The 12,749-nt window shown below is 40.9% G+C and overlaps 1 protein-coding gene across 2 annotated transcripts in view; it reads left to right on the top strand.

Moving 5' to 3' along the window:
• The window catches only part of LOC115331410, a 112,707-nt gene that overhangs the window by 28,489 nt on the left and 71,469 nt on the right, over positions 1–12,749 (top strand). Inside the window, exon 5 of one of the 2 annotated variants that reach the window (XM_042290785.1) lies at positions 6,120–6,301. The exons of the other annotated variant lie outside the window; for it this stretch is intronic. Coding sequence (XP_042146719.1) covers positions 6,120–6,206 — 87 coding nt within the window. The 3' untranslated portion in view covers positions 6,207–6,301. Of the gene's footprint in view, positions 1–6,119; positions 6,302–12,749 lie in introns of those variants that run through there. 2 annotated transcript variants of the gene reach the window in all.

Genomic DNA, 12,749 nt, shown 5'->3' with positions numbered 1-12,749 from the left:
TCACTTCCTACTTAAGCACCAATCCTAATACACAAGCCTCAGAAAGGAAGCAGCCCAAGAGCGTCCGATCAAAGACGTTAGCTGAAACACACCCTACTAGGTCACAAGACAAACTTCAAACAGTTGTTAATGTTATTCGTGATATTCTTCGTTCTCAGAATTATCCGTTTGCCGAAAGACTACTCAGTTCGATTGACACCGTTCTTCCACTGATAATGCTCTGATATCACTGGAGAAGCTGCGTGAGGATTTCACCGTCCTTCAATAGGATGCGAGGGGACTTGAAAATGGGCTTTTAGATTTTCGGCAATTTACGTTCAAGTACCATTTTCCCATTACTACAATTTTTGAATCGCGAATAAAACAGTATAATGTTATAATTTTTTTATTCTCACAGATAGACTAAACTTAGTAATGGTGTAGTAGGCATTCGGACGAATTTCAACTTAATTGAGTACTGTATACTGTCACATCCCTCAAATGAATAAACTGCCACGACAGTTCGAAAATCCAAAATTTCTTTCTCAGGTATTTCCTTTTGTATATGTCCCCGAGCGACCCTTGACATACACAGACTGGATGCGATATTACAACAAACCTTATAAGCTCTTTTTATGACAGGAGATTTCAATAGTCACCATTCATTATGGTTAAGTAGAAAAGTAACGTTCGAGGACAAATATTATTTGACCTTGGGTTAATTTATGGCCTTCTTTAACGACGGTAGTCCAACATGTTCCAGAGGTGCATCCACGGGTTGCTCTCGGTGGTTCTTTCGTATCCTCCAGTCTCGCTGAAGAAGCAACCTGGTTCGACGACATTGAAACGCATAAGAGTGACCATTTCCCTACATAGACTACAATTCAAGGGCTACATTGTTTTAACCTGCGTAACACAATGCTGTACAGATGCTGGGATAATTTCGAAGACGAAATGCAAACTATCTGTCCTATTCTAACCCCCAGCGACTTTGTTAAGGTCATAACGTCTTCTTTAACCCAAACAACCAAAACTGTGCTCATGACAAACCGTCAAACTGGTGTCCGCAGAGAATATGAGCGCCCTTGTGCTATCCATGGTTGTGCTGAACAAAAGTAAACATTTGGAGGATTTTCAGCCATCCAGTCGAGCGCAAAGGAAAGTACAGCGGCTCCTCGGTAAACTTTCAAAGAAAACCTGGAGGTATCTAAGTGACGGCCGAGCCACTACAAAGCCCGTGAGTCGAACATGGCACATTTGGCGAGGCCCAAGATTAAAATATCAGCAAATTCGTCCCTTCCGGGTGACAGAAATCCAAAGCCAATTTTCAGAAAGAGTCGCAGCGGAGGAGTTTTGTAACAAGATAACCTGTTGCTCTTCCACCACCCAATACAGAGTTAAGGCAGATGGAAACTTATCTATACGTGCTTGCACTGCTACTATGGGTGCCTCTCTTACCTTAAGAGAACTAGAAATGACAATCGATAGATTCAACGTTAAGTCACACAGGGCTCAGACGGTGTACAGTATTCAGCTATACCGTTTACGCCACTTTAGAGAAGCGGCTAAAACTGTACTAAGAATGTATAATTCCACGCGGAAATCTGGTATTGTACTCAAGGAATAGAAAATAGCTTAGAAAAGCCTAGAGAATCACCCCTAGATGTTGATCTACGGGTGATATTATTCTAGAGGTGATCTTAAAGCAAAAAAATCACCTCTACATATTAACTCGTAACTCTTAATATTATTGACTAGCTATACTAGCAAAGCGACGGTAAAAATGCTGCTGGCCCGTTTAGAGTGAGATCTCGAAAAAAAAAGGACTGCTTCCCTTTTTTATAAATGAATTTCGGCGGGAAAGGAGCAGTATGAACAATGTCACTGATTTCGTTACTGGCAGTGAGCAAATGAAAGCCATCAAATAGAAAAGGAACGCTATATTCGTGAATATAAAATTAGCGTTCGCTTCCGTGAAGCATGGAGCCATCCTTCATGATATGAATGCATTGGGACTTGGGGGCGCCTATACATCTGGACTGCCAGTTGTCTCAAGGAGTGACAAACTTTCTGCCTACAGAAGACAGAAACATCAGCTTTCACGAAATCAAGCGTGAGGTTCCACAAAGAAGGGTTCTCCACCCTATTCCACTTGGCATAGCCTTATAGCCTTCATCAAGTTGCTCCCAAAAACTGTACATGTATCTATTGATGCTGACGATCTCTGTTTCTGGTCGTGCAACAGGTCTCTTTATATAAGCAGAGCACGACTACAAAAATTCATCAATATCACAGCAGGCTACCTTTGGTACCGAGGCCTCTCTACACATCACCAGACAAGTCAGCTACAACTGCATTCGCCAAAGAAAACATACACACAAATGCCTAAATACCATACTGTGATAGCTATTCCATATGTCACGGAACACATTTCTAGGTGTAACCCTGAGTAGGCAGCTGGCTTGGAATGCACATATAACGCCCACAAATAAAACGTTGAGCTCGTTCGGTCAAATAATTACAATATTAGGTAGAACCAAATGGGGGTGCTCTGTCACTGCAGTCATGGTTTTTCAGAATGCCTTGGTCCTCGGACTATTCCGTTAGAGTCTGCCTGTCATGCAGAATGTATCATTATCCCTCCTTAAAGGGGCGATGCAACGATTTTCGCATTTTACGCAAATACCACTTAAAACGGATCCCTAACGTTAATGACCTGTGAAATACCCGTTCGTTTTTCACCACATGTAATCGAAGTCGCAGAAAAAAAATTAGGAAAAATGAGCAGAATTCACCGCCTCAACTCGCAGCCAGAACAAGCGGCCACGTGATCTGGAGCCGATTATATGCCGCAATGTTGATCATAGCCATTCGCTGGGCTGGCAAGGCATAAAACACGCACTGAGTTCCAGACACTGTTATGTTTCGGCTGTTGTCGTCATTGCAGCGATTGGACACAGGACACTACCCAATGCTTCTCGAGCTATCAATTATCACGAGCCAAAATCGAGTGTCCACGACATGCTCGGGTCCAACCTATGAGCCGCATTCAAATATAGTCACTGGGCGGTACTGCTACCGCCCAGCTACGTCAACAGGTTTTGCGAAAGAGAGATTGGATGAAAAAACTCGGTTTTGTCCTCGAAATTACAGCACAACAAAGAGGTTTCTCGGTCAGTGGCGTTGCGTGCGAGTATCCTTGAGTCCCACTAGTGCCAGTAAGCTCGTGTAAAGTGAAAAACATTTCAATTCAATATCGTTGCACCGCCCCTTTAAAAGAACTAGAAAGTGCCCAGGCACAAGCTCTGCGTGCGTGTTTAGAACTGATGCCATTCTAATCTAGGAACTCTGACAGGGGCGCGATCACTCTCGCCCGCCATTTTACGAACATAAGAACACTTACGTGCCCATCTTTGTCCCAAAACTCGAGTATATAAACACCATTTAGGAGTGTTGCAACCAAAATGGCCGTCATCTGGTTTCACAGGAGTCATAAGGGCGATCGAAGATTACGTTCCCAGTTGTATTGAAAATGCTATTATTCTTGCGTACCTGCTAGAAAAGTATACCCGTTAAAGTTAGAACGAATAGTCCAGAGATTGGATCACATCAAAAAGAGCACTGCCCATTTCAGTGATCACGCAGGTCGCTCTTGAATAGATCAACCGGAACTATTCCTACTTTTGTCACATCTTCACTGATGGCTTTACAATGCCCTGCATAATTTTGCCTAGCGGTATGCATTTTATCTACGAGCATGTCGTTAAAAAAAATAGCCAATACAAGTTACATCATCAGCGGCGTAATACATCACTGCAATACGAGCGGCCGTCACACGTGTTGAAATGAAGAGCCCACAATTTTGTTAACTCTTAACCAGATCTTTAGACTCTTTAGAAAAAAGTGTAGCCCATATTTGCAGAATGCCTACAAAAAACTGGAAGCAGCTTGCCGTGCTTCATGCCGGGGGGGGGGGGGGGGGGGGGTGGAGGGGACACTACAATATCTTACGATAAGTTCCCACTCATTGCGGCACGGCTAGGAATCTATCCGCAGGAAGAGTAGCCCAGGAAAGCGCGTTGACGGCCTTAATTTAATTCTATATATCCGACGCGAATACCTTTTAAAGGAATATAAGTAAAAAATAACGTATATGTAGGAAAATCCTCTATATCACTAAACATTTCTTTACATTATTCATCCTCAGCTCAATTTTCGAGTTCCACGAGGACTTACAAGAGCTGAGATAGTATTACATTGTTTAAGGCTTAAAGGTATACTGAACCAAATAAGTTAGTGTCCATAATAAGTGGCGCACGATCCAGCAGACGCGGTGTGCGCGAGCACAAGAACGAAATTGACGTTCTAACCCCGCCCCCCTCTCCTCCCCCAATTTTCGCTTGTGATGACAGTGAACTGAATAGGCTTCGAGCCATAGGAGAATAAAGACTGGCTTTTCATCTCCACAAGTGAAAGCTACGTGCTTGTTAGATCAATTAATTGCCTACCTTTTACACCAGGCTCCCCTGTGGATAATAAAAGCTATCTTTCTTCCCCTTTACCCTTGAGCCCCCACATTTCACCGTCATCTTAAGCGTGAATGGGGGACTATGACGTCAATTTCGTTGTGTGTGCTCGTGTACACCGGCGGCTGCTGGATCGGGGAAATATCGTGCACCACTTATTAGACATTGACTTGTATGATTCAGCATCTCTTTAAAGGTGCTTACACGAACCATTATCTTTATAAAATAGGCAAAGCAGACTCTTCCAAACGCATATCAAGTAGAAAGGGCCATGACATCCAGCACGTGTTGTGCAATGGCATTGAATATTGCCTTGGAATAAAGGCAATGAAGGCCCGACTTTGCCTGACAGAAGGCCTTCATGTTCTGCTTGATCGTTGGACGTCTTCTGCTCAACCGTGTAAGGCTACGGAAGCTTTTTTTCAGATTTATCGAGAAGACTCACCTGCACTAAAGACTCTAGAAAGTGAAGATAGACTGATGTAAACAATAGTACTTCTAGGAATATTTGTTTGTTTTCTTTTTGCTTTATTGCTGTATTTAGTGTGATCTCTCTTTCTATCTCATTACATATTTTTACCTATTCAGCTTTCTCTATTTAATTAAGATTTTCCCTTGCGATAAATTTAAGAGTGCAGCAAACCAGCGATTGGCGCTGGATGAGCTTAAAGGGACACTGAACCAAGGAATTTAGTGTTCATAATAAGTGGCGCACGTTCTTTCTACGAGCCAGCAGCCGCCGGTGTGCGCGAGCACACGCAACAAAAGTGACATCAAAGACCTTCATTCGCGGTTAAGATGGCAGTGAAATGCATGGGCTTCGGGCCAAAGGAGAATAAAGACAAGTTTTTCGTCTACACAGTGGTGTCTGGTGTAAAAAGTAGGCGATTAATTGGTCTAACAAGCACGTACCTTTCACTTGTAGAGATGAAAATCCGGTCTTTATTTTCCTTTGGCCCGAACCCCATGCATTTCACTGTCCTCTTAAGCGCGAATGGAGGTCTTTGACGTCATTTTCGTTGCGTGTGCTCGGGCACACCGGCGGCTGCTTTCTCGTGGAAAGAACGTGCGCCATTTATTATGGACACTAAATTCTTTGGTTCAGTATCCCTTTAATAGACGGAAATTTACCTCTCGCTCTCTCCAACGCTCAATCTCCAAATCAGGCAACTAAAAGCAAACAAATTGATCGATGAATATCTTGAAGCCTCTTTTTTCTTCTTGGAATAAATTTTTTTTGTGTTTTTAATAACGACTGTCTTTAAAATTACAGGTGGCATAATTATTATGCTCACTAATATAAACGACCGTTAGAACATTTAGTTGTTAGTCTTCTGATCATGACTGTTCGTTCCCTTATAGCGTCCGCTGAAGGAATAAACGTACACTGAAGACACTATCCGTGGAGGTGTCAGATCTTTTAATATAAATCCATAAAGTATTCCAACATTTGAAAGGCATCACTTTCAAACATTAACTTCAGTACGTTCTTACTTTTTTATTCTTCACCAAACTTTTTTATATTTTACGTTATTAGTCTTTTGTACACCCTCAATTATGTAAAGCCTTCGGAACTTCATACCCGTCGTATATTTTGTTTTTCTTTTCCTGCAGCTCTACTTGGGCCTTTCAGTGAAGCTCCTCCTTATTGCCATGATCTTGGTGACCACCAACGTCAGTGACCTGTTTGAGCCCAATTGATGACACGCTTCAACCGGTCCGGCCCTCGTCATGTAGCGACTGTAGTCACCTCCAAATTGCGACCAACATCGTTATAGAGGGCCAGGGCCCACACATCTATTTCTTGGCCTAAACCTATATTGCCTGGCAATATCCTAATTTATTCCCTTTATATGAACAATTTATATTTGTCAAATTGAGGTCCCCTTATTAGTTCCTAAGAACAACAACATGCTTTTATAAATCAATATATGTATATATTTACTTTTACATATATTTTTCTGCCACCTCGCTAAAAACATAAACCCAGTGGTTCAAATGGCCAATTTTATTTTGAGTTCCATACACAAGCTCGACCGAAAATGGTTAGTTCTTGTTTGTTTGTTCAACACTGACGCGAGCACAAAAACATGTCTAAGGGTTAAGAGCAACTTGTAGTACATTATTGGGCCATCGCATATCGAGTGCGATATTGGTTACGGACGGTAAGTAGTAATATTATTGAAAAAGTACAGATTTTGATTGCCCTCAATTTTATTGGATTATGAACAGAAGGTAAGGGCGCAAACAAGCTGGTGGTAGTTGAGCAGAGTAAAAACACCCCGAGGCTGGAAAAGAAAGAATGGACAAACGCAGAGGTCTCAAAGAGAGCTGAATTTTTTTTACAAATGTTTGTGTTCATGCAGCCTCGTTTAACGAGAGACACCGCTATATTTTAATGCTAAAGATTAGTATAGTGTTTATTATGTGTGCTTTTACAAAGGCAGAAAGTTCTGAAAGATATGATTCCTTGTAAGTTTCGCGTTTTCTATTGGAGGCCACTGCCCTTTTGTGTTGCTGTGGAAAGAGTTTTTTTCGTTCCTTCGTTTCTTTCTTGTTTGATTGGTTTTTGAAGGCTATATAAACACCACATTTTGTCAATTAAATTCAGCTAAGTTAGGAAATTCTATGTTTGTCCTTCCTTCCTTTTTCACAGTCTAGGGATATTTTTACCATATTATTGGACTCATTTTATATTTTCGAAGATGATTTCATTATTGTTTTTTATTTCAGAATTCTCGAAAGAACACATCATTCAGAAAAACATTACCGGGCTTCTTTAGCTTTCCTGAGATATGATTTCTTCATTCAGTCCATCAACTCTCGAGCGGTTCTTAATAAGAATAATACCTGATTGTCTGAATTTACTTGGTTTTTGCCATGGACAAATTTTGTCACTGGGAAGATTCCAAATAGCTCATTTAATTTGTATTATTTAACGAAAGATCACGCAGGGCCACCGATAGCATCGGTTATGAGAGAAGTTTGAACTTTCTTTTTTCCCCGAAGCAAAGCGGAAGCAGATACAGGCCTCACGCGTCTGCAATTTCACGGAGCTGTAGTCATAGCATTTGTTGAGCAACCCATATGCTGCAACTTTGAAAAATAAAAGTGGTTTATGCTACAAGATACATGTTTCAGTCACTGCCCAACCGTGGTTTCTTTTGAACTATCTCATAAATAACCGGCTTAGATATTCAGTGTGATTTAAAGAAAGGTTATGCCTTTAAATAAAAAAAGAAAAGAAATTGCAACGAATTTTAAGACTTGTTTTTGTTTTAGGCGCATGAGCAGTCTGGCGCATGAATACGCCTATTAACCATAGCGCCCTGCGTTCGGAGAGCATTCAGCAACTATCCCCTGGCTGTTGCTCCAGAAGGGCGGTGGAAGGCTTTTGTTGCAGTTTTTTAAAGCAGGTTTTGGTAAAAACAAGAGAAATGTATAAGAACAGAATGTGAAGAACAATATAGCTTTTTTAGCCTATACACGTTTTTTCGTTTCCTTCCGTTCTCAGTGACGTGGGCTTCATATTTGGTATGCGAAGCGAAAAAATAGACATTTAAACCTGAAATATGCGAGAAAATATGGGTGAGGCAAAAGAAGAATGTGTGAATCTCCCGCCTTTTTCGTGTACACCTTCCAGCGGCATGGAGAGATCGTAACGATGTATTAATGCATAGTGGAAGTGACGCCATTCAGCATGGCTGCGCCCTTGTGAAAAATGTGTATACTTGCCATAAACCTACGTCACCAAGAGTTCAGCATATGCGTGAAGCGGCCATAACCTTAGTTCACAAAAGTCGGGCGACAGTGCTCGATACGCTTCGTACCATCCCGTTTCTGCACGCGCGCAGAGTTCCACTGAAGTTGGGGCACTTACAGAAAGACTGAAGATCCCTGGATGCATTGCGACAGCGGTGGCGTAGCGCAACTGGCTGGTGAAACAACATTCGAAATTTTTTTATATATTCGGCTGGTCCATTCCCAGCCTTTTGGAGCGCTTTGATACACTGATGCCCATTTGGCTGGTCAAATTTTGACGCTCTAAGTATATTTACCCGACTCTTTCAGGGCGCTCTTAGATAGTCGGATCGCGCCGTCCATAAAGTCGCAGCGCTCCGATGTGCTCTGACCACTGTTTCTCTGACCTACCGCTTTAACTTGGAGTGCCTTCGTACGAACACGTGCTTTTGCTTGAGTGGTGACTTAAAGTAAATTACATTACTAATTAGTTTTCTTAAAACTGCAAAAAAAAAAAAAATGCATTACAAACTGCAAGACTAAAAGAAAGGACATTACATTACAATTACTTTCCAAAAGTAATACAATTACTCTGACTGCTTTTCAATACCTTGAGGCAGTAATTCGTGCTAATTTTATTTACACTATATGTACCAAAATTCAAATCTTCTTGTTCATATCGCAACAGCATTTTGTGCCTACAATTGAACCATACTAAAAATCGTCTTGCTGGCGCACACAACATAAGTTCTAAACTTGATGTATAGCTCCTTCTTTAAATGTGACTCAAGTACAGTTGACTCACCCGAGTCGCTGTTCATTAAACGGTGAAGGATCTTAGTTAGAGCGTGGTATATTTCGTCTTCTCGATGTAGAAGTTATAGCCCATGGCAGTATGTTAAGTCGGGCCATGGGAGCTCGTTCTTACAAAGAGTCGTCACGTGAAACATTTCCCTTCCACGTTGGACGCAATCTAATTATATTATTCCAAGGGAACTATCTCAAGTATTCAAATTCATTCCTCCGAACGATTCTTGTTCTAAAACGCCTGAACAGACGAAGTTATTGCAACGTTGTTCCACAAAGGGGCTGGATATTTGCTAAGCAGAAGCGAGCTTAAGCAGACAACCTCGCTGCTTAAATCTCTATCACTAATGCTAGTATTGTTATCGGGACTTAACCCTGGCTTGAAGGCTCTGTCTCCGATCTGGAAGTTTTTCCGCCCAATTTTACTGTGCACCGTAAAGATACGAATGGTACCGGTGATGGTGTCTTTTCGCTCATTCATGAAAGTGTAAAAAGGTGCAAAATTGATTTTAGTGGCTTATTATATGAAACTGTCTGGTGCCGCGTCTATCTTGAGAATGGCGATTATCTTACTATAGGCTATTTTTATAGACCTCCGGCAAGTGATGTTAACCTAATTTTTCCTTGGTATAATGCTTTTTTGTTGTCGGTGATGGTTTTGTCGTGGTTGTAGCCGATTAGACCATAATCCCTTGACTGTTAGCTCTTCTGGTGTATATTCTCCACTTATTAATCTTATCAACCACTACGGCCTGGAGCAGTCATCTCCGGTCTAAGTGACCATAAGGTCACTTAGACCGGGGATGAACACAGTGTTTTGCTTCGTCCGAAGAGGAGTTTTTATTTGATAGAAGTGATTATACTGGCTCATCTGAAAACCGCAGTTCATTCCTTCCTGTCTTTTAAAAAATTGGTACCGCGGGTGAGGTTAATTTATTATGTAACGTTTTCAAAGCCAGATTAACAACTCTAGAAATGTTTGTTCCATCTAGAGTTATTTCGCCCAAGCGACGTCGTGACAAACCATGGCTAAATTTTGAGCTGCGCAATCTTACAAATAAAAATTAACGTGCACTAAAACAATACCGCACGTAATGACTCCGCATCATATAATAAACTAGTAGAGGTAGAAACTCCTTCGTATCGAGAAAATATTTTGCTACGCTGAATGCCAAGCTCAACAAAATCCTAAGGATTTCTGGAAGATCATTAGCTCTAATCGCAGGGATACTGTAGGTGTTTCGTCTTCGCTCGTTTATGGTAACCTTCTCTCTGAGGGCAACTTTAGTCTATCTCCTCCAATGATTACTTTAGGTCCGTATTTGCAGATGTCACTACGTGTCACTACACTTACTCAGATGTTGCTTCTAATCTTATAGTATACATGCCCGAAATTCAATTTCATGTGCAAGTTATTTTTCAATTGCTAACCAAAATAAAACACGGTTCAGAGACTGGTCCCGATGATAGTCCAAACACTATTATAAAGCCTTGTGATGAAATTATATCTTGTTACGTGGTCAATAAATTTTCGGTATCCCGAAGCTCTGCTTCTTTACCACTTGACTGGAAGTCTGCAAATGTTGTACCGATCCACAAGTCTGGTCCGAAAAATCTGGTTGAGAACAATAGGCCTATCTCTCTCATCAGCGAATCCTGTAAAACAATGGAGCACATAATTTACAGCAATCTCATAAACCACCTAGCACTAATTAATTTTTTTTACTTCAGCTCAGCATGGTTTCCGCTCCGGGTCATCTTGCACCACGCAGTTAACGGAATTCTATCATGATTTAGTACTATCATTCAATAAATGTAAGCAGGTCAACTGCATTCTTTCAGATTTTAAAAAAAAAGGTTTCGATATGGTTCTTTATGCTCTCCTAATGTTTAAACTTCCGAAGCTTCATACTGATCCTAGCGTTATTTGTTGGATAGCGGATTACTTGAATTCCAGGAAACAGTCCGTGGTAATTATTGAATTCAAGTCCCCGATCGTAAATGTTACTTCTGGTGTCCCTGAGAAATCGGTGCGAGGACTGCACTTGTTTTTTTTTTTGTTTTTTTTTTTTCTTCTGAACGATGTATAGTTGAAAACGTTTCCTCTAACATGGATCATAGACGCTTTACAGCAACTGTGCATGGGCGCCGCCATAACTGACCTTCAGTTTTTGTTCCCTCTTATTCCGTTCGCTTCACTTCATCATTACCACAGCAGGACAGGTTATTGCCATTTTAGATGCTACTGTGTTCTTGTGCCCAGCATCAGCCCTTGTGAAGACCCGTCAACGCCCGCTTCACTGGCTCGGCATCTCGGTAAGACAAGAGAAGGGCGGCTATGGCTGCTCAATCCGGCGCGTGTGTTAAGCGTCTATATGCAAATGACTGTGTTTTATAGAGAAACATTGTTGGCAGCACTGACATGTTTGCTCTCCAAAACGACTCTGATAATATTGAGGCTTGGTATTTTCAATGAGCCTGTTTTTAGATCTATTGAAATCTATTCACGTCAGGTATACTAGGAAAATTAATTTTTTTGCCTCATCATACTGAATTGGTGGGTCGCCGGTTAAACTTTTAACTGAGGCTAAATGTCTAGGACTTATTTTTTCATCAGCTTTAACTTGGAACAAACATGTTGACTACATCACTGCAAAGGCTATAGTCGGTCACTAGGTTTCATTAAACGTAAGTTTAGGTTGGCTTCATCGTCGCTAAAAGAAACCTCCTATTTTTCACATGTACGACCCATTCTTGATTATACGTGTAGAATCTGGGACCCCTATAAGCTAAATCTGGAATATCAGATCGAAAAAAAAAACCCCTGGAATCACGCTGCCAGGTTTGTTACGGAAAATAATGATTTCAGAGTAAGTGTTACTAAACTTAAGTCGTCTCTGGGTTGGAGGCCTCTGAGTCAGAGGCATCAGTGCCTCCGTTTGAAATTTTTATTTAACGTTTTTCATGAAAATACTTGTATCTCTAAATCAACATATCGACTACAGCCTGTTTACGTGTCTCTCAGAAAAGATAGTTCAAAGAAAATTAATCCATATAAATGGAGAACTGATGCTTTTGAATCTTTTTTTTTCCGCCGGAAATTCATGTCTGGAATAAATTACCTAATGAGGTTGTAGAAATTTGAATGTCAGAGCTGTTTTTTTACGAACTTTAGTTGTATGTTTAAATATTATGTTTATGTGACTCTAAGACGATTTTTTTTTGTGTGTGTAACGACGTTTTATATTTGTTATAATGTATTGATCATGTAAAATTGTTTTCGTGCCCCCCGCCCTCCCTACTGTAATGCTTTTTTAGCGATTGCAGGTAGTAAAATAAATAAATAGATAAAAACGCGTTTAATTATGAAGAACTGGGAAATATGGACAGGGCAGCCCGAATAGGATATTCGTGTTATCCTGTCTTGTTTTCCCACTCTCCAGGGTTAAAAACATCAGAATTATAAATGATCCAAAACTTACTCCCACAAAATGTTAGGGCTTCAGCTTTCGGTAACAAACAGTTGAACATTTGCATTCATGGGGTCAAATACAACGACCATAATGAGTCATAATGTACTGCGTTCTAGTCGCTTGGTTTAGTCTCGGCTTTGAGCCATACTACAATTGGAAGGTGAAACAGGAGACATAAATATCATTCATAACTATACAAAACATAACAAATGCAACACAAAAT

The sequence above is a fragment of the Ixodes scapularis genome, unplaced genomic scaffold, assembly GCF_016920785.2.
Source record: "Ixodes scapularis isolate PalLabHiFi unplaced genomic scaffold, ASM1692078v2 PGA_scaffold1__304_contigs__length_218370807, whole genome shotgun sequence".
In the NCBI taxonomy this organism is placed as follows: Eukaryota; Metazoa; Arthropoda; class Arachnida; order Ixodida; family Ixodidae; genus Ixodes; species Ixodes scapularis.
The sequence above is the reverse complement of the archived record's forward strand: the minus strand, read 5'-3'. Positions and strand labels throughout refer to the sequence as shown.